Source organism: Trachemys scripta, chromosome 3, assembly GCF_013100865.1.
Source record: "Trachemys scripta elegans isolate TJP31775 chromosome 3, CAS_Tse_1.0, whole genome shotgun sequence".
Lineage (NCBI taxonomy): Eukaryota > Metazoa > Chordata > Testudines > Emydidae > Trachemys > Trachemys scripta.
Window position 1 is genome coordinate 130,376,877 of NC_048300.1, and position 26,897 is coordinate 130,403,773.

The 26,897-nt window shown below is 41.7% G+C and overlaps 2 protein-coding genes across 8 annotated transcripts in view; both read left to right on the top strand.

Moving 5' to 3' along the window:
• USP45 (ubiquitin specific peptidase 45) overlaps nucleotides 1–4,210 on the top strand; it is a 96,948-nt gene extending 92,738 nt beyond the window's left edge. For 6 of the 7 annotated variants that reach the window (XM_034765985.1, XM_034765984.1, XM_034765983.1 and 3 more), the window contains 3 exons: nucleotides 693–779; nucleotides 1,265–1,418; nucleotides 2,671–4,210. In XM_034765985.1, coding sequence (XP_034621876.1) covers nucleotides 693–779; nucleotides 1,265–1,418; nucleotides 2,671–2,801 — 372 coding nt within the window. In that variant the 3' untranslated portion in view covers nucleotides 2,802–4,210. The remainder of the gene's footprint in view (nucleotides 1–692; nucleotides 780–1,264; nucleotides 1,419–2,670) is intronic. The other variant, XM_034765988.1, reaches the window with a different exon arrangement.
• Nucleotides 4,211–16,327: 12,117 nt separating this feature from the next.
• PNISR (PNN interacting serine and arginine rich protein) overlaps nucleotides 16,328–26,897 on the top strand; it is a 28,970-nt gene continuing 18,400 nt past the window's right edge. Inside the window, exons 1-2 of the mRNA XM_034765994.1 lie at nucleotides 16,328–16,456; nucleotides 25,253–25,359. Of these exons, the coding sequence (XP_034621885.1) occupies nucleotides 25,272–25,359 (88 nt within the window). The 5' untranslated portion in view covers nucleotides 16,328–16,456; nucleotides 25,253–25,271. The remainder of the gene's footprint in view (nucleotides 16,457–25,252; nucleotides 25,360–26,897) is intronic.

Sequence of the window (26,897 nt, forward strand, 5' to 3'; positions counted from 1 at the left end):
GCCATCCATCATATTTCAAATTTTACCTCAAAAGCTCTGGATCCAAGGGAATGTAGTGCCTTTTTTTCGTCCAGTGAAATTCTGTTCAAGTGTTGCTGAGAGAGAAATTCTTGAAAATTGTCATTCTTCAGGAAAATTTTGGCAATATGCAAAAATAACTGAACGCTGGCTGATGTGTGATAGAGAGTTGGTACAATTGTATATAATACAATGTTATTTCTTTTTAACTTTTAAAAATAAAAAACGTAGGAAATTGCATTAAAATGTTAATAGAATGCTTGACTTTGCAACCAAATTAACAGTTAAAAGTTAAGAAATTCCAGATTTATTGTTTCCTGTGCAACCTTAATTCTGTCCCCTTGTGTACATGCAGTATGATGGTGTTTAAGAATAAATACCATTTATTCACATTCTACTTTTTCTGTGGTACCCTGTCTCCATTGCACAGAATGGTCACACAAAGGGGCAGAATTCAGGTTGCACAGGAAATCAAAATAACGTTTCTGTACCATAGGTTTTTTTTTTTTTTATGTAATGTTGAAGAGATGAATAGAAAATGTGTTTTATCCACATTCATTACAGATTTTGTATTCTGTTTTGTCTTAGATTATTTTAGTACTGAAGCAATACAGTTAGATTTAAAAGGCAGCTATGTAAAAATGTTTCTTTCATACTCTTATTTTCTCTTGAAGGCTGGTTTGAGTCTACGGAAAGTAAATAGACATGTGGATTTCCCACTGATTTTAGACTTAGCACCATTTTGTTCCGCTTCCTGCAAGGTACAGTATATTAAGAATACATTTTAGAGTCTTTATTTTAAAGCATTAATTTATTGTAGTGTAACTTTTGCAGCTATGGATACAAGTTAAACTCTGATTTTCACCCCAAAGAAATTACAAATGAATGTGTTCAAGCAGTAATCAAGGATCAGTTCTTTAACTGGTGTAAACTGGCATAGCTCCATTGAAATCAGTTGAGGAGGATCTGTCCCACTTAATGTTTTAAAATGAACACAGTAGCATTACAGCTAATTATCAGTGCTTCCAACAAAACTGGATTTAGTTATTGAACTCTGAATAACATAGTCTTCTCTTCTTTCTCAAGTTACTTCAGCATTGCAAAACATACTTAACAAACTACAGTACTTATCACCTATTTGCTCCCTTTATTGTTGTAATATTTGAAATGTGTTAACATATATATTGTAAAAATCCACTATGAAATGATACAATTCATCTTTATTTTCTGTGATTTTGTGAATAAGAATGTTACAGATGGAGCAAGAGTTCTGTACACTCTTTATGGAATAGTGGAGCACAGTGGCTCAATGCGAGGCGGTCACTATGCAGCATATGTCAAAGTCAGAATACCTTCCAAGAAATTATTGGAGCACATTGCTAGCAATAAAAATGTTCAAGGTATGTCCGACAAACACTTCTCCCTTTGTAAGGAAACAAAATTGATCATTGGTACCACTCATCCAGTCACTGTACTGATATTGAGTAAACACTTTGGCCTTGAATCTTCTCATAATTTGCAGTGCCACACGAGTTGTTAATTTTTGTTTTAGTAAACCCAATATATAAACACTAATTTCTATGCCACCTACTCTCTACCTGTGGAATACCAAGTCATCTTCCTGTCTTCACTGAAGTCTCTCCTAAAGGCTCACTTCTTTCCCAGTGCCTTTAAGAAGTGAGTCAGTAACAGTTTTTAAAACAAGTTATTTCCTTCTCTGGGGTTCTTGTCTCTTCTGTGTCTCTTAGATTGAAAGTTATCTGAAACAGAAGCTGTTCCATTTTGAGTCTTATACTATGCTAGGCACAGTGTCAGTATGCAAAAAATACCAAATACTCTGGTTTAGTGTGAAAAGTAAGAAATACTATTTTATGGAGGATTGAAAATTTCTCCTGGTGACTCTACTGGAGTTCGAAGTGGCATCCTATGAAATAATGGAGGGAAGTAGAAGATGCCAGGAGCTCTGCCAAATAATGGCTGGGTGATTATTGGGTAGGAGAATTGGGCGGGTGGGGGGTGTCAGTCTGTACCTTTTTTTCATTTTAGAAAAAAAACTGCCAGTCCTTGCTAGCGATCATTTTATATTAGAAGCCAATCTAAAAAACTTAAGTCTCCACTAGTCACTTGGTTCTCTTTGAAAGTTCACGGGAGCCCAGTGGATCCTTGTAGTGTTTTTAAATTGCTATTAAATAACTGCTGAAATATTCCTTTTTCCGTCTCAGAATTGATCCTGTGTACTAGACATTATCAATGTAATTCAGAAAAACCGCAATGGAGGACAAGCTGCTTTTTGAGAAAAGACAGGGCAAAAAAAAAAAAAAAGATATGACGGTTATCCAGTGTAAATACCATTTTTGTGAATGACATAAAACAATGGTCATATTCTATATAAATATTACCTTTTACCTGCTCCTCCCATTATGACATTTTTCCAATACACATTTATTTCGTTACAAAGTAAAAAACAAAACAAAAAACTTCAACTTATTCAGTGTAAATTTAAGATAGAAACATATGTAATATTTGTTTATAAATCATGAATAACTGATGTGTTCAAAGGTATTTTCCCACCTCTTCTGTGAAGCACCAGTGTGTCATTTGATGGTAAAGGTATAAGCCGGTGAATAGTAACTCTTTGCATTTGCATTTCAGGTTTAAAGGAAACTGTGGGAGCATCAGCAGGACAGTGGGTGTATGTTAGTGATGTCCATGTACAGATGGTTCCAGAATCAAGAGTACTAAATTCACAAGCTTATCTGCTGTTTTATGAAAGAATATTGTAAGAGTGTTTACTGGTTTAATTTGAAAAATGGTAATGGTTATTTAGTCTATCTTACTTAAATGCTGCAGTGGTTGCAGTACCTGTAAATATTGTGCCTTAATCTGCCCTTTAATAGAAAACATACCATACTTTGACCCTGAACTTCAATCAAGCTGATTATCAACACCCCAACACTAGCTTAAAAATGTACATTTTGCCAAACATTAAAATTCCTGAACTCCCTGTATCAGCGAAAGAGAGAGTAAATGACACACAGGATGAAATCCTGGCCCTGTTGAAGTCAATGGGAGTTTTGCCATTGAATTCAGTGGAGGCAGGATCTCACCCATGATTTTAAACCAGTTAAGAATGAAAATGACATTGGTAATGTTAAGTGCCTGGAATCCCGATGGACAATAATAATGCAAAATTACTCATCTTCTGTGGGATTTAGTTCAGATCATACAAATTGCTGGGTTAGATATTTTGTCGTAAGATTTCTACAAACAAATTTGCATCATGGTATATTTCCAGACTTCTTATCTGGAAAGCAGTGCTTTCGGAATGGAATGATGGCATTGGACAACATTGATTGGCTAATGCTGCAGTGTCATTTCCTGATGTACTACTGGGAAAACTTAAAAATATAGCATCTACCAGTTCATGCTTCCTGATGGCAAATAGAATATTTAGGGTTTGGATTCTCTCAAAAACCCAGTTAGGTTTGATACATTTGCTCTGAGCCATCTCTGAATGGCATTATTATAGGAATTTTCTACCCTCTTAGTACCTGTGGAATAACCTTGCTGTAAGTCTACTGATTTAATATATAGCCATTGTATTTATTCAAATAGTTCTGTATTTTAGTAAAAACTCAAAACTGCTATACATTGGTTGTGATTACACATGTACAGTACATAGTGAGCTTGTGTATATATATACAGAGTTATTCAAGCACAACTGGGTAATTCTATTACTAATTATTGGTTCTAAAAACAAATTTGTTCGTCTGTTGCTGATTCCTTTTCTCACAGAAGTAATAAATGACAAATTATTTTTGCAGTGTGTGAGAGTTGGACAGTAGATGACAAATTCTGCCCTCAAATAGGTACAAGCAACAACCTTTGATGTCAGTGGAGAAGGTGAGGAGGTCCATTGGCAGAATTTGTCCCTAATACTGTAGCTGCCTAGGGTATTGTGTCTGCCATAATGTCAGCACTTATTTTTCTTGTCAGCCCCATTATTTCTGTCCAAAATGTAGTAGACTATCATTTCTGTCAGTCTTCGGCCTTATAATTAAATGGGCTATTTTAATTTTTAGGTAATCTGATAATTTATTGAAGTTAGCTTAACTCATAACTAATTTCTGTTTAGCTTGCAACCCATCTGTCACAACTGCCGATTTATTTGGTAAATAAAAAGCTTTGTGTTTGTTTCTGTTTACTGTTTCAACAGTAGAAACATTTAGTTTCATGGTGAAAATTAAGTGCCAGTCCTCCTTACCCCAGCATTCCCTACTGCAGAACTCTGAACTTCCAGTGCTGCAATTAAAGCAGCCTGCAGCTTACTGATAGCCAAATCCCACCTCTTACCCCAGGGATTCAAGGTGTGAAAAGCGGCAGGAGCTACCATAGTTAACTAGCTCAGAAGTAAGGAGCAGAGGCTGCACAGGGGGACTCCATATTCCACATGCTGCAGCACAGTGTTCCATGGCAGCACATGCTGCCATGTAGCTCCACCTGGCAAAACTCCAATGTGGGAGGGCAGGAGGTAAGCAAGCATAAATGTCTTAGAGCCTGTGGGCTCTATAGCAGATACAGGGGAGCTAATGGCTAGTTGCAGCTAGTTGGTCATACCTTTGCTTAGAAGAAGTTGAGGTTACAGCAGGGTTAGCTAATATATGTTGGCTAACCCAGACATTTCCCCCAGAGTAGATTCAAATTAATGCCTCTTACCTCAGTTTAGCTGGTCTCGGTCAAGCCTTGTGGGAGCCTAAGGGTCAACCTCAACTACCTAAGTGAGGTAAAAAGTCTTGACCTTGGTCTACACTAGGGAAAAGGTCATGGGGAGGTTGGAGTTAACTAACATATTAGTTACCTTGACCTCTTTTCCTAATCTAGATAAAGCCACACAGGGTGCAGAGAGGTGTTCTTTTCTCTCTTTTTTTTTTTTTTTTTTTTTTTTTTTTCCCCCCTTCTGTTTCTGTGTAGTTAGTTGAAACTCATAAGATTAATGTGGATGTGACTCTCAACAAACAAAACACGTCACCGGAATGCTGACAGAGAAGTTTCACCACTGTGACAGAATCTGCTCCACAGAACACCAATGGTCCAGTATTAGAACGACTGAATTTACGTACATAAATCTCTGTTAACTGGCCAGATGTTCAGCCTAGCACTATTCTGTGGGATGCAAGACTGAAGGATCCAACAGCAGAGATTTTCTTGGCCCCAGTCAGCCCCAAGGAGATCACTTTGCATGAGGTCATGGAGTCCTCACAGAGCTGGCCTCTGCTCCTCTCCAATCAGTTTGCACCCACGGGGTGGCCTGTCTAAATTCTGTCCCCAGGGCAGTAGAAATGCCTGGGTTCTTCTGTCAGCGATCCTGCTGCAGCCGTGGCAGAAGAGGGACAACTTGCCCATTCGGGCTCAGGCACACATTTCCTTGCTTTTATGCTGCTTTATAGGCTTGTCAGCAAGAAAGATGCAAAAAAATAAAGTGAAATGATGTGAAAACAGAATCTAATCCTAATATAAGTAGTACATCTATCCAAGATGCTTATTACTCTCCCTGCTGGAGTTCTGGTATTGGCAATAAAAGCGACATGAGCTAAAACACAAAAAACACTAGCAGTGTGTGGCAGAAGCTACAGCAAATATGGAGCAAAAATTAATTTGAAACTTCAGAAAACATACTCTGCAATGGATTTATAGCTTTATATGGAGAATTTATTTTGGTAAAATGAGACCACAGACTGAAGCCACAGACTTCAAGCCTTATGCCTCCTTCAGTAACTTTTTAACTACTTAGGGCAATAGTTTTCCCACAGTAAACCTTACTCTGTTTCTTACTCCAAACAAAAGTCTATTAATAGCTCCACAGCTATACACGTTCTGCATCAGGAATTGAGAGAGAAGATGACACAGACTTCCAAAGGTTCTAGTCACGTAGTATCCCATACTTGCTAAGATTTGAAACATTTTTCTAAGGACATTTTTTTCAGATAAACTGGATAATCTGGGAGCTACTAGGTTCCTCCAGCTGCCTCAGGATTCTGTGTGCATTCTGTTGCATGTTAGTTAGGCTAGTGTGAAAATGCTCCTGCCTTTTCCGACCTACCACTTTGTGCTGTCTCATGAGGTTGCCCCCAAAGATTCAGCATTTGGATAAGCATCCTAGAACAATTTTTATAGTGGGGGGTTCTGAAGGTAGAAACCATGTATTTGGGTTATTACTACTTCAAGCCAAGGGGTGCTTCTGCACCCCAAGTTCCCACACCTATATACTTTTCCAAAATAATGAAGTCTCCCTCCAGGGCCTATGGTCCTCCTCCATGTAACCAAACTTTCAAGGGTAGATCATAACTATGCCTTACTGTTATATTCTTGCAGATACAAGAGGAAATATAGCCTGCTACTGCACCTGGTTTTGTCAGGGGCAGGATTCCTCTGCAGTCTTTGTAGGGGAACAGTCCTCTTCCATCTGTCCCATCTTACCCTTTCCCATTCCTCCTTGCGATGTCTCCTCCTCCTCTCACTCTGACACCAATGTTTCCCCCCCTTACCCCTACTTTTGGTTATCCCTGCTGTTCTCCCAGCCTCTGGAATTTGTCTGTCAGTCACCCCTCTTTTATCTCTTCTCACTACCATCCAAATTTCTTGATCTACTGGAGCCTTTGATAGGGTGCTCAACTTACAGACCTGCTACTCATACTGCCTTTCTGTGGAATGCAATATGGGTTGCAGAAAGGCCTGAGAAGATAGAGAAGCAAATAATGGCCACTGAGCAACTCTTTTGCTGGCCAGCTGCAGGAACTTGATGGTGTGGAGGAATCCCAGCATGTGGGACAGGCAAAAAGTTCTGCCCAAAATGGGACTGCTGGCAGGTCTGACTGTGTGTGCATGGTAACTACCTTCTAAACAGGGATACAGTCCCTATATTTTGCAAAAATTGGTTACCACTGACTACCTCCAGAATTTTTAATCCTGTTTTTTTCCCATAAAGTAAACCTATTTTTTTCTTCCCAAATGTCCCTGTTTGTGGATTTCAAATGTTGGCAAGTATAACAATGTTTTATGAAGTCATCAGAAGTTTGAGATGTCTTGTATATCTTTGTCATCATTTTCTTCTCCTATGGACTTTATATTCAAATAATACTACAAACTGACATTTTAAATGCTAAAGCGGTTAATGTGCCTATGTCTACTAGAGAAAAAAACTCTAATTGCTCAAATAAGATTTTAACAACAGAAACTAAACTGTTGAAACTATTAAAAACTTATTTCTGAAAAGGAAATCCCACCTGGAATGATGTGTAGAGGATGGGGAGGGCAGATGGAGGAGACCTACAGCAAATGTAAAGATTAGAAAACAGGTGTTTGGATATTTAACAATTTACCACGCAGTTGTGCAATGGTCTCATGAAACAGCTTTTTGTTGATATAGCAGTAGCTGTGAAATACATTTTTCACCAGCTGGTAGTTGATTTCTAGACATGCTTCTTGCCATATCTAAGTTTGTACATAGTTTTATAAATCTATACAAAAGGGACAATATCAAGTTGCAATCTAAACAGCTTTTAAGATGTGGTTAAGTAGTTTGTTACTGCATCTGAATCTCCCTGTCTATTTTTGTGGTTTTGCAATGACATTTTCACACGTTTAAAAAAAAAAAATTCTTTCCCCTGTTGCTGTGTAAAAGACTCAGACAAACAATGGGAAACTGAAAGTGCTGTTAAGTGACAAAATAAACAAAAAAATCTCTACTTTTTTTCAATTATAGTAATTTTAGGTGGCAATTGTTACAATAGTAGATAAGACCATGTTCAGAAAGCAGTGTAATTTTTAAATTGATGGTGTCCCTGTAAGAGCAATTATTTTCTTTGCACAATATTTTGAAGAAAAAAAAAAACAAAAACTAAGAATTTACTTTGTACATGCAATAAATTAGCCTAATTATAACTGTATTTTTACACTTGGGATGACAACTTGTATATAAATTGTCAATGGAAATAAGTATTGATAATAGAACAGAAATACAATAATATATTCTAATTAAGAATGTTTCTTCCATTTATTGCAACTTCATATTTTTATTCCATTATGTTTGTAATACAAAATATTGTTTTTTAAAGAAAAATTACTGCACATCCTGCTTATGAAAGCATTTATTTTGATTACATTTATTTTTGGAGACTCTTACATGAAATCATAGTGCATATTTATAACCCCATTGTTTACAGTTGTATTAAACTCTGGTTTCTGAATTGTGTAACCTGAAATTGCAATGAGCTCTATGTGCTATTCCTGGGGGAATTCTGTGCCACTGCGCATGCGTAGAATTTGTGTACCCCACAGATTTCTTTGCTTCCCTGCAGAAAAATGACTTTCTGATGGGGGAAGAAAAGGGAAGCCATAAGAGCGGTCATGCAACTCTCCCCAGCAGTATGTTTTGGGTGCCCAGGGCAGCCGTCAGAGAGGTAAATCACTGTGGACAGGGGGTGGGACTGGGGAAGACACGGCTGGTGGCTCTGACCCTGCACTGGGCTCGGCTGATAGTCCCGACTGGGCTAGAGAGGATGGGACTTCCTTTTCCCCCTGCACAGCATCTGTGTCAGACCCACACCCAGATTTCTCCCCCTGGCTGCAAGCTCTGCCAACCGCCCCCCCTCCTGCACCCATCACTCCTCAGCTGCAGGAGAAGGGATCACTGTACAGGGAGCTGTTCCCACATCCGCCCAACCCCCGTGTATCCAGACCCCCTCATACCCAGACCCTCCTGCCAAGCCTTACTCCACCCACCCTACTGAGCCTCAACCACCTTCACCTGGACCACCCTGCAGAGTCCCATTACCTTTGCACCCATAACCTTCCAACAAGCCCCTGTGCATCCAGATCCCCCCTGCACTCAGATCCCCCACTGAGCTGCCCACACCCAGATTTCCCCACACAGAACCTTCTCAACCCACACCTGGATCCTCTCCACACTTGGATCCTGCCTTGCTGAGTCTGTCTGTCCACACCTGGTGCACCTGGCACGGAGGGGCAGAGCCCTGGGTGTTCTGGGGCAGGCCCAGTCCTTGCGGTGTGTCAGTGTCGGGTGCATGCTATGACTTGGCAAAGATACCTTGGGGGGGAGGGGGTTTGCAGCTTAGGCCTGATCTACACTATGAGTTTAGGTCGAATTTAGTAGCGTTAAATTGAATTAACCCTGCACCCGTCCACACAACGAAGCCATTTACTTCGACATAAAGGGCTCTTAAAATCTATTTCTGTACTCCTCCCCAACGAGGGGAGTAGCGCTGAAATCGACATTGCTGGTTCGAATTAGGGTTAGTGTGGATGCAATTCGACGATATTGGCCTCCGGGAGCTATCCCACAGTGCATCATTGTGACCGCTCCGGACAGCAATCTGAACTCGGATGCTCTGGCCAGATAGACAGGACAAGCCCTGCGAACTTCTGAATTTCATTTCCTGTTTGCCCATCGTGGAGAGCACAGGTGACTACGCAGAGCTCATCAGCACAGGTAACCATGCAGTCCGAGAATCGAAAAAGAGCACCAGCATGCACCGTACGGGAGGTACTGGATCTGATCGCTATATGGGGAGATGATTCCGTGCTAGCAGAACTACGTTCCAGAAGACAAAATGCCAAAATATTTGAAAAAATCTCCAAGGGCATGATGGAGAGAGGCCACAACAGGGACTCATGTCAGTGCCGCGCGAAAGTTAAGGAGCTCAGACAAGCGTACCAGAAAACCAAAGAAGCGAACAGAAGGTCCAGGGCACAGCCGCAGACATGCCGCTTCTACGCTGAGCTGCATGCAATTCTAGGGGGGGGGCCGCCACCACTACCCCACCCCTGACCGTGGATTCCAAGGACGGTGTACTCTCAGCCATGCCTGAGGATTTTGCAGACGGGGAAGATGAGGAGGAGGAGGAGGAGGAGAAGGACAAGCTTTCGGAGAGCACACAGCACTCCATTCTCCCCAACAGCCAGGATCTTTTTCTCAGCCTGACTGAAATACCCTCCCAACCTTCCCAAGGAGGTATCCCGGACCATGAAGCCATGGAAGGGACCTCTGGTGAGTGTACCTTTGTAAATATTAAACATGGTTTAAAAGCAAGTGTTTTTTAATGATTAATTTGCCCTGAGGACTTGGGATGCATTCGCGGCCAGTACAGCTACTAGAAAAGTCTGTTAATGTGTCTGCGGATGGAGCGGAAATCCTCCAGGGACATCTCCATGAAGCTCTCCTGGAGGTACTCCAAAAGCCTTTGCAGAAGGTTTCTGGGCAGGGCAGTCTTATTCCATCCTCCATGGTAGGACACTTGACCACACCATGCTAGTAGCAAGTAATCTGGTATCATTGCATGACAAAGCCTGGCAGCGTATGGTCCCGGTGTTTGCTGGCATTCAAGCAACATCCGTTCTTTATCTCGCTGTGTTATCCTCAGGAGAGTGATATCGGTCATGGTAACCTGGTTGAAATATGGGAATTTAATTAAGGGGACAGAGGTGGCCGTTCCTACTGGGCTGTTTGCCTGTGGCTGAAAAGAAATCCTTCCCTGTAGTTAGCCAAGCAGGGAGGGAGGGGAGGGAGCATTGGTGCTGAGCTTTTCGCATTTGGCTAGCAGGGATCTTCCCTCTTCCCTGATACCAGCCACGCGGTGGAGGGAGGGGTAAAGTGATATGAGGAGACAGACAGCATGGGGCTGCTGGGGGGTCAAACGGGCTCATAAGGGCTAATGGGAGAGGACAGACTGGCGCAGGGCAGCGCCGTATTATTGCCTAGGCCGACAAGGCCTAGGCCTAGGCCAGCAAATTTTCAGGGGCGGAAGCTCCCCTCCGCGCCCCGCCCCCCTGCTCCAGCTCACCTCCGCCTCCCCTGCAAGCGCGCTGCGGCGTCCTGTTTCTCTCCCCTCCCAGCGCTTGCACCGCGAAACAGCTGTTTTGCGGGGCAGGGAGGGAGGAGAGAGGAGGGGCAACGCCACGCGCTGGGGGAAGAGGCGGGGCCAGGGGCGGGGATTTGGGGAAGGGATCCAATAGGGGAAGGGAGGGGGCCGAGTTGGGGCAGGGACTTTGGGGAGGGGGTTGGAATGGGGGTGGGAAAAGGGCGGAGTCAGGGCGGTAATTATTTCCCGGCCTAGGGGCGGCAAAATTATTAATCCGCCACTGGCGCAGGGGCTGAATGGGAGTGGAGACACAAGGGATGGGGGAGGGAGTGCAGGGTCACATAGGGAAAGGGAGGTGCCTGTGTGGGGGCACACAAACACATGGGGACAGGGGCAGATGTGCCTGACTGAATGGGAGAGGCTAGGGGTCTGCCAGGGTCTGCATGGGGGAAGCTCCCTAACAACCCTCTCTGCCTTCCTCCCCCCACCCCCCAAAAAAACCCTGTTCCATATTTTTCCATATTTTTCCCAACAATCCTCCAAGTTCACTCCCAGGCTCCTTCCCAGCAATGACTTCCCTCTCCCTGAGCTCCTCCATTATCCCTGACTCCCCCAAGCCTTTGCATGCTTCTGAGGGGTGCGGGAAATACGATACTGTATTGTAGTGTAAAAGAATTATTACTCTGTATCAATATACCTAGTAAGGAATCTATTTGTAAAAAACATTTCCTGAATCTTTTTTGTTGTCTCTATGTTACAGACATACTTGCTGACAGGTATTTTGAAATAAATTACCAAAATAATTGAAACTGGTGTGATTATATTGTGTTATTTTGGCAAATAAAATATGCTGAATTTTGCAGAATATTAAAATATTTTGTGCAGAATGTTTATTTTTTGGCACAGAATTCCCCCCAGGAGAATGTTGTTATTTGAGATGTGTTGCACATCTCCATTCCAAACCCACCCTTCTACCCCTCTGTCAGTGTTGGCTGGAAAGAAGGAATCGAGGGGGCACAGGGTCAGGTGGGCCCTTTATATTGGTGCTTTGAGTGTGCAGCACCAGAGGGCGCCAGAGCTGACCCAACGGATACCACTATGGGGAAAATTTCCAGCCACTGTGCTCGGAGCATGCACACGCCTATATTGGAATGGACACGTGTAACACATCTCCAAGAACAACAGTTACAGAAAGATAGTAACCGTTTTTTGTTCATTGTGTACATTTATCTTTTGTCAAGTCTAATGCCAAATAATGTACCTCCACCACTTCTCACGGGAGACTATTTTACAACCTTATAGATCAGAAAGTTTCTGCTAATATTCATCTTAAATATTTCCTTTCTTAATTATATCTCACTATTATAACACTAATTTCACTATTTTATTATACTATTAATAAAACTGCTAGTTGCACTTTGTTGTATAAATATTTTTCTCCTCAGTGTTCACTTCAAATATTCGTAGATATTCCTGCCCACCTCCCCAATGCTAAGTCATCATGGTGTACACCATTGAAATAAATGAGACTATTCACAATGGTAAGCACCATGTTGACTACCGAGTGTCTGATTTTGCATCACTGAAATCAACGGGACCATTGCCATTGGGTACAAAATCAGGCCCTAACAGGGCCCATTTATAAAGGATGATTTTAATACACCCATGTAGGGTATTTTTAATTGCATGCTTTCAAATTTCAGAGTTAAGTCTTTGACAACTAGAATCTGGTCTATTTCAAATAAATTCAGTAAAGACTTTTACAGATCTAATTAAAAAAATTATCCATCTCAATCACTGCTCCAGCCATACCTACTTCCACCCTCACCACACATGAATCTTAAGTTGTGCAGAAATTTCTGTGGGTCCTCTGCAAAAGAAGCATTTTGAAAGAGGTATTGCACAGCTCTGATGTCACAATTGAGAGTATAACCATCTCATGACCTCACACCCAAGTGTTACCTTGCTTTCCAACAGGCAGTGTCAGTTATAATAAATGTGTGCCTGACAGGAAGGATGAAGAGTCTACCTTAGGCAGGGTACCAGCTGTTAAAGGTGTTATCACATTAGTGCTATCTATAACCCCGACTGAATATACCTACTAAATGAGTCCTTTATGGGGGAGGGGGAGGAATTAATATGTAAGTTGAAAGAAAATGAGAATTAGAATATTAGACAATTCGAACTTACTGTAAATGTCTTATAACTTAAGATTCTTTGAGTGCCTGTCCATATATATTCCACACCTGGTGCACATGTATCCCGTGTGCTCAGGATTCGAATCTTTTGGCCAGCAGTTTCTGTTGGAGACATGGATGCACCCTGAATGTCCTCATGCCAAGGGAATAAAGGATGGAGCGGGCCCAACTGCCCCCCAGTTCCTTCTTACTGCCATGGCTGAGAGACAGAACCCCAACAGTGTCTGCATCTCCGCACACTTTCTAAACCACTTATTATAGATATTTGTAAATAGTGTTAAGATTAGGAGTTTTTAATGTGTAGTCAGTGTAATTTTGGCCCATTAACATAATTGATATTTTTGGAGAGAAGTTATTTCTCCTGGTACTGGGACTTAGTCATGACTGAACCTAAGTCTTCCGGGTCCAAAAACTGTCCCTCCTGTGCTGCTTAATGATGGTCATACAAGATGCCTTTTTTGCCTCAAGGACGGACACACCCCTGATAAATGTACCATTTCTAGGTTCCGTTCACAAAGGATCCAGAAGGTAAGAGAGGCTCGCTTCAAACTTTTTCTCTTGGACCAGGCTTTGACCTTCCTCAGACCCAGGCAAGCAAGACCTCCCTGGACTAACTCAGTTTGAGTCTAGAAGTGCCCCGGTAAACCCCCGATCAACCTTAGCTCCTAAGCTCCGTTCTCTAAGATGGCCCTGACTATAGACTCTCACAGGGCTATGGGATCATCAGCTAAAACTTTAAAACTTCTGATAGAGGTAAGAAAGGAGCATGACTCCTTTAGAAAGCATTGGGATATATCCCAGTTAGTTGACCCAAGCATACAGAGAATGAAATCGCTTCTTCATTCGCAGTCTAAGGGGATTTCACAGCCTGAATAGGGTACTGCTGTAGCCCAAAGGAAGCATGGTATCCGACTCTTAGCATGTCTCATGGATCAAAACTTATTGCCTCTGGTACCAAGTCTGCAGTACCAATGACTCATTCAACACCAGTTACTTTGGCACTAACCACTACAGCACAGTCAGCCCCCACACTGCTATTTGCAGTACCAGGGTGGCATGTATAGTGAAGAACTTGCTCAAAAAAGCAATGGATGTAAAGAACCACCATTTGTGGCACTACTCAACTATAGAGCTATAATGTGGAACTCCTCTACAACAGAAGTATAAATATTTGATTACCAGATATGGGACAAAAAACAAAGTCTGACTAAGGAGACTGTGAAAGTGAGAAAAAGACTGGAAAAGTACAATCAGACAAAATATTACAATAAAGGAGTAAGACATCTTCCACAGTTAAAAAACAAAATCTCTGGTGAGAATTTGGCAAGATGAGTACTGGCCAGTCAAAGCTATAGTGATCAAAAAGGAGTCACCTCACTCATACTCATTGATCATAGATGAAGGCAAAATCTTACACAGGAATATGCTTGAGATACCTGACACCTTAGCCAAGATAAGAGAAGCGAGAGCAGATGCACAAGGTGAAAACATTTCACAAACTGCTCCCATTATTTCATGAGACTGAACAGTTTCTTACAAACAAGGCCTTTTCTAAAGATGGTTTGCAATACAGCATCCCGGGAAGACTGCTGAAATGCCCTAACGACTGATCAAGACATGGTTGTGTTTAAGCAACTTGAAGGATTGTTGTCAGTTATTGTATTTATCATTTATAGTTTGTTTAATTTAATAATGTTTTAGTTAAATACAGAAAGATGGGATGTAGAATAAGTCCTCCAGGAAGTGCCTACACCTCCCACTTCCTGTGCACTCTAGATGTAGTCGTTAGTTTCCAGTGTTGCACTGCTGGAGCAGGACAGGACTATCACAACCTGCAGCTCCATAGAATAGCAGAAAGTTTAGATACCTCACTTCTGTACATAGACTTTATCTTGAAACTGGTCAGCTCATCAGTAAGATACTACAGTGGAGGAGATTGTAGGGGAGGTATAGGTTGTGATGAGGGATTGGCTATGGGCATGGGTTGTGGCAAGAGAGTGTGTGTCTGTAGGGAAAGATATAGGTTGCGGGTGTCTGGGTGTAGGAAGAGTAGGAGTTGGGTATGTACATAGATGTGTGTGTATATAGAAGAGGATGAGTTGTGAGTGTGTGTAGGGATGTGTTTTTGTATAGAGAAGGATACAGGATGTAGCAAGAGGTCTGTGTGTGTAGGGGGGAGGGTATGGAATCAGACAAAAGATGTGTTTGTTCAGAGAAGGATATGGATTAGAGTGGTAATGGGTATATAGAGGAGGGAGCAGTGTGGTGGGGGTGGGTGCATGAGGTGTGTGAGTAGAGGATAGGATAGAGATTTTGGTCGGGGATGGAGCGGATCTGTATGGTACAAGTTGTGGGATGTGCGTGTGTGAGGGGGAATACAGGTTGGGGTGGAGTGTGTGTGTGAAGGATGAGGGTTGTGGGAGAAGGGGAGGGTACAGCATGGGGTGGGGTAGGGTGTGGGTTGTGACAGGGAGGGATTGTGCTGGGGTTTGGGGAGCAGGGCAGGGGTTGTGGTGGTGGGGTGTGTAAGGGGAAAGGAGGTTGTGAGGGGGAGGAATGCATGGTACAGATGTACAGATCATGGTGTGAGGGATGGCTGCAGTGATATATGGGTTGTGGTGGTGGGGTGTGTAGGGGGAAAGGAGGTTGTGAGGGGGAGGAATGCAGAGGTGGGAGGGCGGGATATGGGTTGTGGTGGGGTTTGGGGAGCAGGGCCGGGGTTGTGGTGGTGGGGTGTATGGGGAGGAAGGGGGTTGTGATGTAGAGGAGTGGGGGTAGGGGGATGACGGGTGGGATAGGGGTTGTGTGTGAGAGAGGGGAGGTGCGAGGGGGTGGGGCACAGGCTGGGAGGAGGGTGGTGGTGACGGTGTAGGAAAGCAGTGTGTGGTTGCGGCGGGAGGGGTTGGTGCGGCCTGCGCTGTCTGAGCTCAAGGTACCTCCCGTCACCCAGCAGCAGCTCCGCGGTCCCTGCTGAAGCCACAGGGGCTTCCCCGCCCCAAGTGCTAGGGTGAAATCGGTGCAGTCGCCCTCGCTAAAGATGGCGGCGGCTGAAGCTCGGGTCTTGCCCTTGTTAAAGATGGCTGCAAGCGAGGTTGCAGCCCGCTTCCCCTCAGTAAAGAGGGCGATTGATAGGGAGTCTCTCACGGCCACTCTATTGCCCACATTAAAGATGGCGGCCGAGCGCGTTCACGCTGCCCAGGAAGGGGTCAGCTCAGTGACGCAAATTTCACTACCGGGTGAACGCCAGCGGGCGCCATATTGTCTTGTTCGTGAAGACGAGGAGTAAGGGGGAGGAAGCGGCAGTGGCGGTGAAGGAGACGAAGCGGTGCCGCCTGTGACCGGTGGGGGGAGGAGAGGGAACATGTAAGTAACGGGGCGGGCAGCGCTCATCGCGGCGACCGGGGGCCTGAAGCGACCGGCATCCCCGCCCCGCCGAGTGGGGAGGGGCTGGAGGGCGCTCGGCGCTGTTGTCCGAGCCGCTCGCTGGGTGAGGGGCTGGGTGCCAGCGCGAAGCTTCCTCCGCCTATGGGGAGACATTTATGTTCCCGACAGGAGGAAGAACATCTCCCGCCCCCGTGGCGGTTGGCACTTGCGCATGCGCTACGCGAGGGAGCTGGGGTACAATCGAGGTGACTGGAGAGAGAGAGACCCCCGTTTCTCGCGGTGCGCATGCGCTGCTGTCCTAGGGGGGTACCCAAGAGACTGATGGAGACTGGTCTCGGTACCCCATATTGCGCATGCGTAAGTGGTCAATTCTAGCAGAACCCAATGGGTTGGAGCGCGCAGCCCACGCTGCTGTTCGAGCAGGAAGGGAAGCTCTTTGTTGAGGTCTCTGCCATGTGCCCGTGGTCCCAATGGGCGTGGGAGACCTGCCTGTTGTGTCTAGGGCTGCCCAGCTTTTGGACTTTGTCTGCGACAGTGCCATTAAACTTACTCTGAAACCCAGTTGAGCCATCCTGGGTGGAGGGTTACTAGGTTTGTATATACCCGACCTGCTTTGTGTTTAGGTCGCAGTGACGATTATGTAATTGGGGTAACTTAGGCAGTGCCTTGCTCAGGTACAAGAAAGCGAGTGACAAGAGGGATAGGTTCATGGTCCGGCTGATGGAGAAGTACAAACCTCTCTTTAAACTCAAAAAAGTAGGATTCTTCAGCTGCTAGCAGTGCTGATTCTGTATACTAGTGACCAGAGCATTAATAGCTATGAGCCAGATTTTTGCTGTAACAACATCAGGATTCTGTAACTGTTAAATTACCAGGATACTTCTTTTAAATACTTAATGTGAAATGTATGTTGCATTGCACCAGCATGTGTGATGATCATTCCACTGGGGGATTCCTAAGGGGTAGCACTACCAATATTATCATTTACAAAATGCCTACACTTAGTTGAACAGCTCAGCAGAGATAGGACATTTCTAAACACCTCCTTAATCAGAGCTCAAGTTTTCAATCCTTACTCCTGTTAAGTGAGTAATACTTACACAAGCAGTTCCATGGAGTTCAATGGGACAGCTTGTATTAGTGTATATACTACTTTCTGTGAATAAGGGATTGGGCCCTTAATTATGTAGCTACTGTTCTACCTAAAGCTTTGACCTGCCTAACTTGGGGAAATTTAACTTCACAGCCTGTCATGTATTATTTCTTTTCTTCTGTTACTATCGTACCTGCCCTAAAACACACAACAAGAGCCTTCCTCTCAGGAGTGGGGGAGGCTAGCATATTCTTGCTTTAAAATGAATCCTCCAGATGAGAGAGTCTCAAGCAGGTTAGGCCTTTGGTTCAGCAAAAGGCTCAGCAAAGTAAGATATTGTGGGGGCAGGTGCCTCCAGCTTCATTTTCCATGGCTGGCAAGCCAGGTATGGATTCATAAGGTTGCCATTGACAACAGGTTTGCAGTTGGTCTTTGGATGGGTTTTACTTGGCTAGAGAAATAAATATAATGGAACAGTCACCTTCCCTGATGGACAGACATTACTTATGTATCGTATGCCTCATCAGTGTGCTTGGTTTCTATAGAAAACAAATCCTTCAGGAAGGATGTTACAGTCTAATGTAGACTGATAGTACTATTCAGGCACACAATACATTGGATGATCAGTTGAAAAATCGAGTGCCAGCCCTGTTAGTTGGGGTGACTTGATTTCATTTCTTTGTGCACCCATCAGTTTTTTCATGAGCGTTTTCTAAATTTAGTAGAATTTTGACCATGATTTAAAAAAATAATTTTATTTCTCGTGTAAATGTAAACAGTCCAGCAGCTGTTTCTGTATATGATATCAATGTAATCTTCTATATAAAGATAATTTAAAAATAGATTTGGTATGTTTGTTACATTAGTCACAGATTTGTGAGATCTGATCCACAACCAGGTGAAGAAAAATAAAATATGCAGGTTATGATGGCTTGGATGTACCTATGCGTGTTTGTCTTTATCTCTCCAAACATCAGAAAGTGCACATAAGACACTGTAGTTGCCCATATTTTGCCTATTGTGCTTTTTAAAGTTATCTTTCCGGCTCAGTTCATTATTCAAGTATAAGCTTGAAATAACAGAAGACTAAAGTTTCATCCCTTTGGATTATTCTTTCAGTACAGGTTTTTTTTAATAACAGTTTTTCAGTTAAATTTACCTCTGTTCAACCTGCTTCATTCCGGTGGGTAGTAATGTAAATGTTTCTCAGAATTGCTGATTCTTGAAGACTGTTACAGGTGCTAAACAAGCCACACATTACAATTTGTCCTTTATTTGTCCTTTATTTTGGATCGTCGGTACATATTTGGAAGGCCTGTATTCCATGCTTGGACAAAGGGACATTGGCAAGAATGGTTAAAGTAAACTTCAGATACTAAGACCGTATGCAGTTAGGCCTAACTGGCCATAATGATAAGTAACTGAGATAAAAATGCATTTGGTTTTGCTCTGACTTCTTGCTAACAGAAGCTTTAGAAATAATTATATTCTGCAAGAAGTTGACATTTGAAACAAATATTTAAAAAATGTTTGATACTTCTGACTATCTTCGGTATAAGGCAGATACCACAGTAACTGAGCAATAAATAACTTCAGCAACTTAGAAACGCTACTCATGGTAACACTGGAGCCTTTGGTCAACTAAAAATGGGTTGGCTGAAGCAGAGTAACGCCCAAGATAGTTATATTAACTCAGTCCAAACTCACTTTGCAAAGTTTTCATATTAAAGGCCACCAAATACAGTAATATATTTAGTATCCTTTTAAAAAAAAATGAAATAAGGGAAATTGGTGCTTTGACCTGTTGTTATCGGCCTGTATAACATATTTGGGCACACATCACAAATCTACAAGAAAATATTTCATTGTAGGGACAAGGAGGGGGGCAAAAAGAACAAATGCATGTTTTCTGAAAGAATTGGGAAATGTATGCAAAGGATATTGTGACCCCTGTTCTTGGCTGTGACTGATGAGTGCACATTGCTATTTGCGGGGATACGCATAGATATCTTTTAAGTAACCTTTGTGCTTCCCTCTGTCCTGGGCTGGCTGTGTGCTGGGTCAGCCCTCACTGTAAATTATGCTAGTTGCCATTGTCTCCAAGAGTCTGTTATAGCTGTTGGGATCACTGGGCTATAGGAAGGCCCTGGACATGCCATTACACCAGATCTACAGCAGGAGAAGGTCTTCCTACAAAATGTTGATTCTCTCATAGGTGTGTGCTTCAACATTAGGCCCTTTTTTGTGTGGGTGGCATGGCATAAGATAGCTCTACTAGAGGGGGAAATCTGGGCCAGTATTTTAAAGAATAACACACAGAAGCAGTATTACAGAGAATGTTACAAGACTATTTATATTGTTCTGTGACATTGTACTAACTTACATTGTAACAGGAAAATATATACAAGTAAAAAAAAAAAGGGGGGGGGTAATTGGAATTCATTAGGTATCTTTCTTTCAGGTAGTAATGTCTGTATAGCAAGAAAACTGAATTAGGTTCTTGTTCCCCCTTTGGTAAACAGATTTTTAATAGATTCCAGTCTTCTGGTCTGACATGGGGGAATAAGAAAACAATTCTTAGAGCTCTGATTAACTGGTCTTTTGTTTATTCCTGGCATGCGAGAGCAAGGAAATGCAAAAGAGAGAGAGCTAATTTCACTGGTAGGTGAAACAGCCAGAAATGAAACTACCACAACTTTGTGTTTGAGTGTGTATTGATTTCCCCTTCCAGGTAGGCACTTATGAATTTAACATTATTTTCTGGACCTTTATATCCAGTTATGCCTTTTAAATTGTATTCATTTATGAGATCAGAGTCATACCCTCTTCCCATTTGCTAAATGCCAAACTGACATACCACTCTATTGGAGGGGAGATGTCTTGCTTAACATTTGAATCCAGCCAGCAAGAGAGATGTGCAGCTTCCTCAAGCTCCCAGATTCTGTTTGTACACTGAACTGTATTTTCCAGCATTTCTTTCCTTCTCAAAGGGGCTCCACCATCTCTTTGGAAGGGAAATATCTTTTAAAACCTCCCACAGCTTTTACTGACTCTGTGTTATAGTGAATTTTCATTAGTGAGAAGTGGATTTGGATTTGTCCAAGTGCTACCCAAAGGGGCTCTACCTCTGTGGTGTCGCCAGCATAGGAAAAGACCGGCAAAGCCAAGTCCCAACCATTTATCTTTTGTGTGGCAGTACTCCAACTAGGCACCATGCTTGCCTTAGCAATACAGTTTTTAATCAGCTCATCATCTAGCACTTTAATTTCAGAGGTGTCTTTCTTATAACTCTGTAACTTGGACTCTGTCTTCTACAGCCTCTGCTCATTGCTGCCTGCATGTGTCAGTTCTTAATTTGAAGAAAAGGGTGTCAACTTTCAGATGGATGAAAGTGCCTAACGCCCTGTCAGTTATTGTGTGGAGACACCCATCAGTTCTCTGAGATTAGTTCTTTATATTTATTTTTGATAGCACAAAATTGGTGATCCTGACAGGGAAAAATACAAGAATAGCGTCTGTTATTTATTGCTTAGGAGTATGAGACAAAATAAATCTGCCTTCACATTCTAGTTATACCTTTCACCGTGAAGTTTGGGTAGATAAGTGTCCTTTATAGTCTGTTATGGATAAAACAGATAACTTGGTTCCAATTAATTAACTACTACCCTTGAATCTTAAAACCTTACAGCTTCACAGAATTACTAGGTCTTACAAAATGCTGGCACCAGTGATCCTCCCATGGCCAGCCATGCTGGCTTGAGAATCATAGTGTCGCAGTGGTGAATTTGTAAAGCAGCCACCCCACACAGAGGATCTGGACTGAAAGACTTCAGTTTTCTCTAATATATGATCCTCCTAAGAGAAAACTCTAGTCTTTTTCTGTCCAGATTGTCTGTGTGGGGTGGCTGCTTTACAAATTTGCGGCTGGAGTCCCCCTTTCCCAAACCTGGGGCTGTGAGCCAGGCTGGGGTGCAATTTCACAGTAGGGAGCCTTCCAGCAGTGAAATTGACATTCTTGTCAATTTCATGGCTGCTGCTATTTCACATTTCCTCTTTGGCTCCTACTGTCAGGTCTGGGCTCATCTGGCCGCCTCCCAGTGATGTATTGGGGGCGGGAGAGGAGAACCTGGGCTCGGGCTCTTCTTCCCCTCCCTCCCACACACAATCCCTCAGTGGGAGGAGGCGGCAGGGCTCTGGACTGTCAGCCAGCAGGCAATGTAAGTAATGCAGTGTCTACACCAGTGGTTCCCAAACTTTAACAACCTGTGAACCCCTTTCACTAAAATGTAAAGTCGAGTGAACCCACTCCTAAAAATTAATATTTCCAGGGATTTGCTCCTTTACCTGAGTATAAATTATAAAAGCAGTGATCTTGGAAATATAACATTTGTTTTTATGACAAGCTTATTACACACTATTATTATTATTTATCATTACAGTATCTTTATTACATTATGAAAATGGCAACACTCTTCCAAGATCTCACTTTCGTAGCTTGTATCATTTTGAATAAGCCTCTTATAAGACAAGGCTCCTGTGTTTCATCAAGGAGTATCAAACGTGAAACAGCATGAAGGCATTTAAGAAGCCAACTCAGAGTTCCTCCTACACAAGCATTCAGGTCTTGAGCAGTCCATCAAACAATGCACGTTACAACAAAGCTTAAACTTGTTCTTCATAGGAATTTTAAAAACAATACTAGCTGTCTATTTAATTTTAAAAACAGCAAAAAATATCCACCTCCCTTTCCATTTCCTATAAGGAGTCTTGAAGTTTAAATCTCCTCAGCATGATAGTTATGCTTGTTTGATCTTCTTAGCTCTTGGAAGACCAGGGGCTCTGGGCTGCTGGCCCCGAGTTGTCCCGGTCCCTATGGACAGGTCTGTCTGCCATTAAGAAATTTTTTCACGAGAACCCACTGTAACATTTCGTGAACCCCCAGGGGTTCACGAACCCCAGTTTGGGAACCACTGGTCTACACTGACCATGCATCGTCCTAACTACATTGACATAAATGCTATGCCTCTCACAGAGGTGAAGTGATTGGGTCGAGGTAGTAGGTGACTTACATTGGCGGGAGCACCATTCTAGTGTAGACACGTAATTAGCTCAACGTAAGCTGCCTTGTGTCGACCTAACTCTGTAGCGTAGACCAGGCGTGAGACTGATGTTTCATACTGGAGGTTTGAGACCATCACCTTCCAAGAGTTAAAATCTTGTGAGATTATATTGTTAGTGAAGCAGAATTACAAGTTATGTAATTTTCTCTTTGGAGATACCATCATTGCAAAATTCTCATTTGGAGGAAAGGTTTCAAACCTCCAGTATGAGATTAGTCTCATGGTAGAAAGCAGAGACCCAAGAGTGAGAATCCTGTCAGAATATCTTCTTTAGAGAGGCAGAATTAAAAGTGAGTTAGTTTACCATCATGGGATGCAAAAGGGAGATTGGTTATGAATTCTGGTTATTCTATATAAATCCAAAAATAAAGGGCATGTTTTCTTAATTCTACACTTTATCTCTTATATGTTCCTGTCACTGAATCTATTGCCTTGTGTACTTCACTGCACCACTCTTTTATAGAAATTTTGATACTTTTTAGTGTTGCAGTATCATTTTCTTGGCCATCAGAGGAGTGCATAAGAGCTATCTCTACTATTGACTGAGGTCTAAGGATTATTCAATAAAAACAAACTGTGTAAATGGAATAGTCCCTTCAATAGTAAGCTTAAATAGTCTGTATGTCCTCCTACACAACTGGGCTGCTGGGACTTATGTACCAAGGAGCCATTTGTGGTATTTTACAATTATGCTGTTTCTTTAAATTATTACAGAGACCTGCTAATGTTTTCAAGCAAGTTACCTGCTTATGTTTTCAAAGAATAAACCAAAGAGCAGGGCTTCATTTGAAGTCCATTTTTAGCAGCATGGAGCATCCAATTTTGACAGCTCATTTCAGTGTAAAATTGTTGTTAACATTCTGGGATCTTAGTCTTAATGTGTCGGCTTGAGATACCCAGAAAAAATATTTGTTCATTTCCAGTTAGGGATGTAACAGATAATTAGATCTTTTTGGTTGAGCATTAATCAGAATGCATTTTGAGTATTCATGTTGTCGGTTGCATGTCATTTATGTACATGACTCCTGAGTGCCATAGTGGGATGGCATTAATGTCTGTTTAGTATTCAGAGACTAGTGGTGGACTATTAGTATTTAAAGCCTTGTCTATGTTAGGGAAGTATAGATTGGTGTAACTGCATTGATCAGTAGTTACACTAATACGTCCTTCCATTTGTTTGTCACGTGACATCCCTACAGCAGCCTGCGGTATTTGCTTTTGTGGAAGAGTAACAATGGGAGTATTGAAATATATATTTTAGCTTTTTCTTACTGTAATATAGAAGCCAGAAATCAAGACAGCTGGCATCGTGTTCTTTGGAGTCTAGTGGTTATCTAGAGTTTCTGATGCTTTATAGTAGAATGCAAAGATATTTAGGAAGAAACTTGATTTATCTTCACAATTAGAAGATGTGACGATCACTGAAAAAACAAACTTAATTGTGTACAATTTCTTTATGTATGAAGGCAAGGTTTTTGTAAAGTTGCTTTAATTCATACCTGCAGTCTAATACAGACACTCTCTTAAGCATAAGTCAGACCTTGCAAGATCATTTTAAATGCCAGGCTTGTGCCCTTGGCATGTAACTTTTCCCATCTTTCTACTGATATAAAAACAAAGTGGGCTTCTTAGTTACAGATCGAGATGCTATTGACTTGTGCTTTGCCTTCGTGTTATTTGGTGTCAGTATGTCCTAAACTGGTGCCATTGAGTAGTATGGTACCTTAATGTAACAATGAAACTTCTTTGTTTTATCCTGCAACAAAAAGGTGGTGAAAGAAGTAAAATAAATTCATGCTGATAATCTCAAAATTGAACTGGTCTTGTTAAAAACCTACAAAGTTTGTTTCACAGCTTCCAAGAGGCTTGCATTTTCTTTTACCTGTGCCGTATTCATGTAATTACATACAACACATTTTGGCCCCACTCCCACAAGCCGATCTATGTGGGTAGAGCCTGATGCCTGTGTGGAACCCCAGTAAAGTCTGTGCAGATCAGCTTTCAGGATCAGGGCCTTTCTTTGTCTCTTGATAGCAGCATTGTTTGTAGGGTGTATAGAAAAATACCTTTCTCCACAAGATATGCTGTCTATATAATAATATCTGTTTTTTAAAGAACACACAAGTGCATCAGTTGGATAATATTGATCTAGTTATAAAAATAACTCCTTAAATGTGAAGTGGTAATGGTAATCTAATATTTACTTTATTTAAATTGCTGTCATGTAACTTTATCTTAAGAAACTTATTACCACATCTTGCATATCATTTTGTAATTCATTAAATGCTTTATGAAAATTTTAGGGAAAGAATATTAGTGTTTCAGAAGTCATACAATGTTGTTGAGTTTAAACAGTACACAGCTGTTTTTAATAACCTCTTTCAGTTGATGTTTTGAACAGTTAGCATTTTCCTCTAGCTAAAATTATTAAACCAATACTGCTTTGTCAACTTGGTTTTGCAGGAGTTAAATGTCTCTGTGCAATTGTGTAATAGGTTCAAGTATGTAAAGCTTCCTGAGTATCAGTTCAAATGTAAAACCATTTTTTTTAATTAAATGTAGAATATATAAAGAGTTAAAGATGTGGGATCAAGGTGGACAGCCTTGGCAGCAATGGCCTTTGAACCAGCAACAGTGGATGCAGTCCTTCCAGCATCAGCAAGATCCAAGTAAGTAAATAACAAGATTTGTGCTATCAAAATACAATTTAATTTATTTTTTGTAATCTGAATTTTAGTCCTTGGATTACAGCATGACTGTGGTTACTCCTTTCTTATACCAGCTATTGAGAAATTGTATTTTCTGATGCTCTTCTGGGCGCAGTGATGCTTAGTGTCTCTTCTCTCCCTCCCCTCGTCCCCCAATTGATTTTTAATATGTACAGTACAAGTAAGTGAATTGATTTGTCTTGGGTTGATAAAATATTGACAGACTATAATCTATTCCCAACAGTTAGTCTGCCTTATTTGTTCTTGATTTTTGTTGCCTTAGTGATTCTTGATGGCTCTTTTCAGAAACATTGGCTTTTGGCCAAGCTAAGTCATGAGAAACCTTGCAGTTGAGAATGCCTGCTGTACTAGGAAATGCCTGTCTGGTAAAGTGTGCATGCAGATGTGTTTAAAAATCACTTCAGTGAAATCTATTTTTGTGTAGATGGATATATTATTTATTTTGGTTACAGTAATGTGAATGGTGTGCAAGATGCTTTTCAAACACGTAAGATGGTCCCTGCCCAACTAGAGTGTGCAGAATGCTGGCAGACACATATGTCTTTAGTTCTGTGTTTTTGTCTGTTGCATAAACTATCCCCAACTGCACTTCTACCTAGAGATTATTTGCTGACTTTATGATGTCTAATACTTATTATAACAGTATCTATGTGAATTGATGGCTCTGTGGTAATTCACCAGTGGTGTAACCCCAAGTAAGGTATTTCCCCCCTATTCTTGTAAAGATAAATGAGGTAACATACAGTAGGGGAAAGATGGTCTTGAGGGAAATGCAGAGGACTAGTGACCCAGAGACCTGGAGTCTATTTAAATCTTTACCACAAGCAAGTCCCTTTTCAGATGTAAGACACTATATAATTTTTAAAATAACTTTTTCTTTAATGTTCTGCAGAACTAAAATCGATATAGATGAGAATTGTAGAAAAAGAGAAGTGCTCAAAATACATGTGGAGCCAAAAGGTTATTAGGACTAAACACAAGTTATGTCCTCCATAAATAATATATGAAATAAGAATAACACAACAGTATATGACAACAAATACATGAAAAATGGAAAATGTGCATTTAAACTAGATGATTAGCAAATGAAACTCTGTGCTCCTGTTTGTACACATCTGTACATAGATACCATAAATCAGGAGTAATTAATGTATAGTCATTCACTTTGAAGTACATTGTACCTGTTGCCTACGGTTTGTTGGCACACTTCCAATTGCTTCTAGTTCCTGTGCTAGTCTCTTGCTTTAATGCAAGGAGTGATGGTGGGAGAAAAACTGTGGAACAAAAAAGTAGCAAGTCCAATCTCAAAGCAGAACAGACATTAGTTAAGAAAACATTATGGGAGAATAGACAAGGTAAAAATGAGGAGTGACCGAGAAAAGGGAACAAAAAAGGAGTAGGAACTCAAAAGACCATTATAAGAAGATAAAAGATCATTTTAACACACACTACAAATATGTGCTCTAACTATACATATT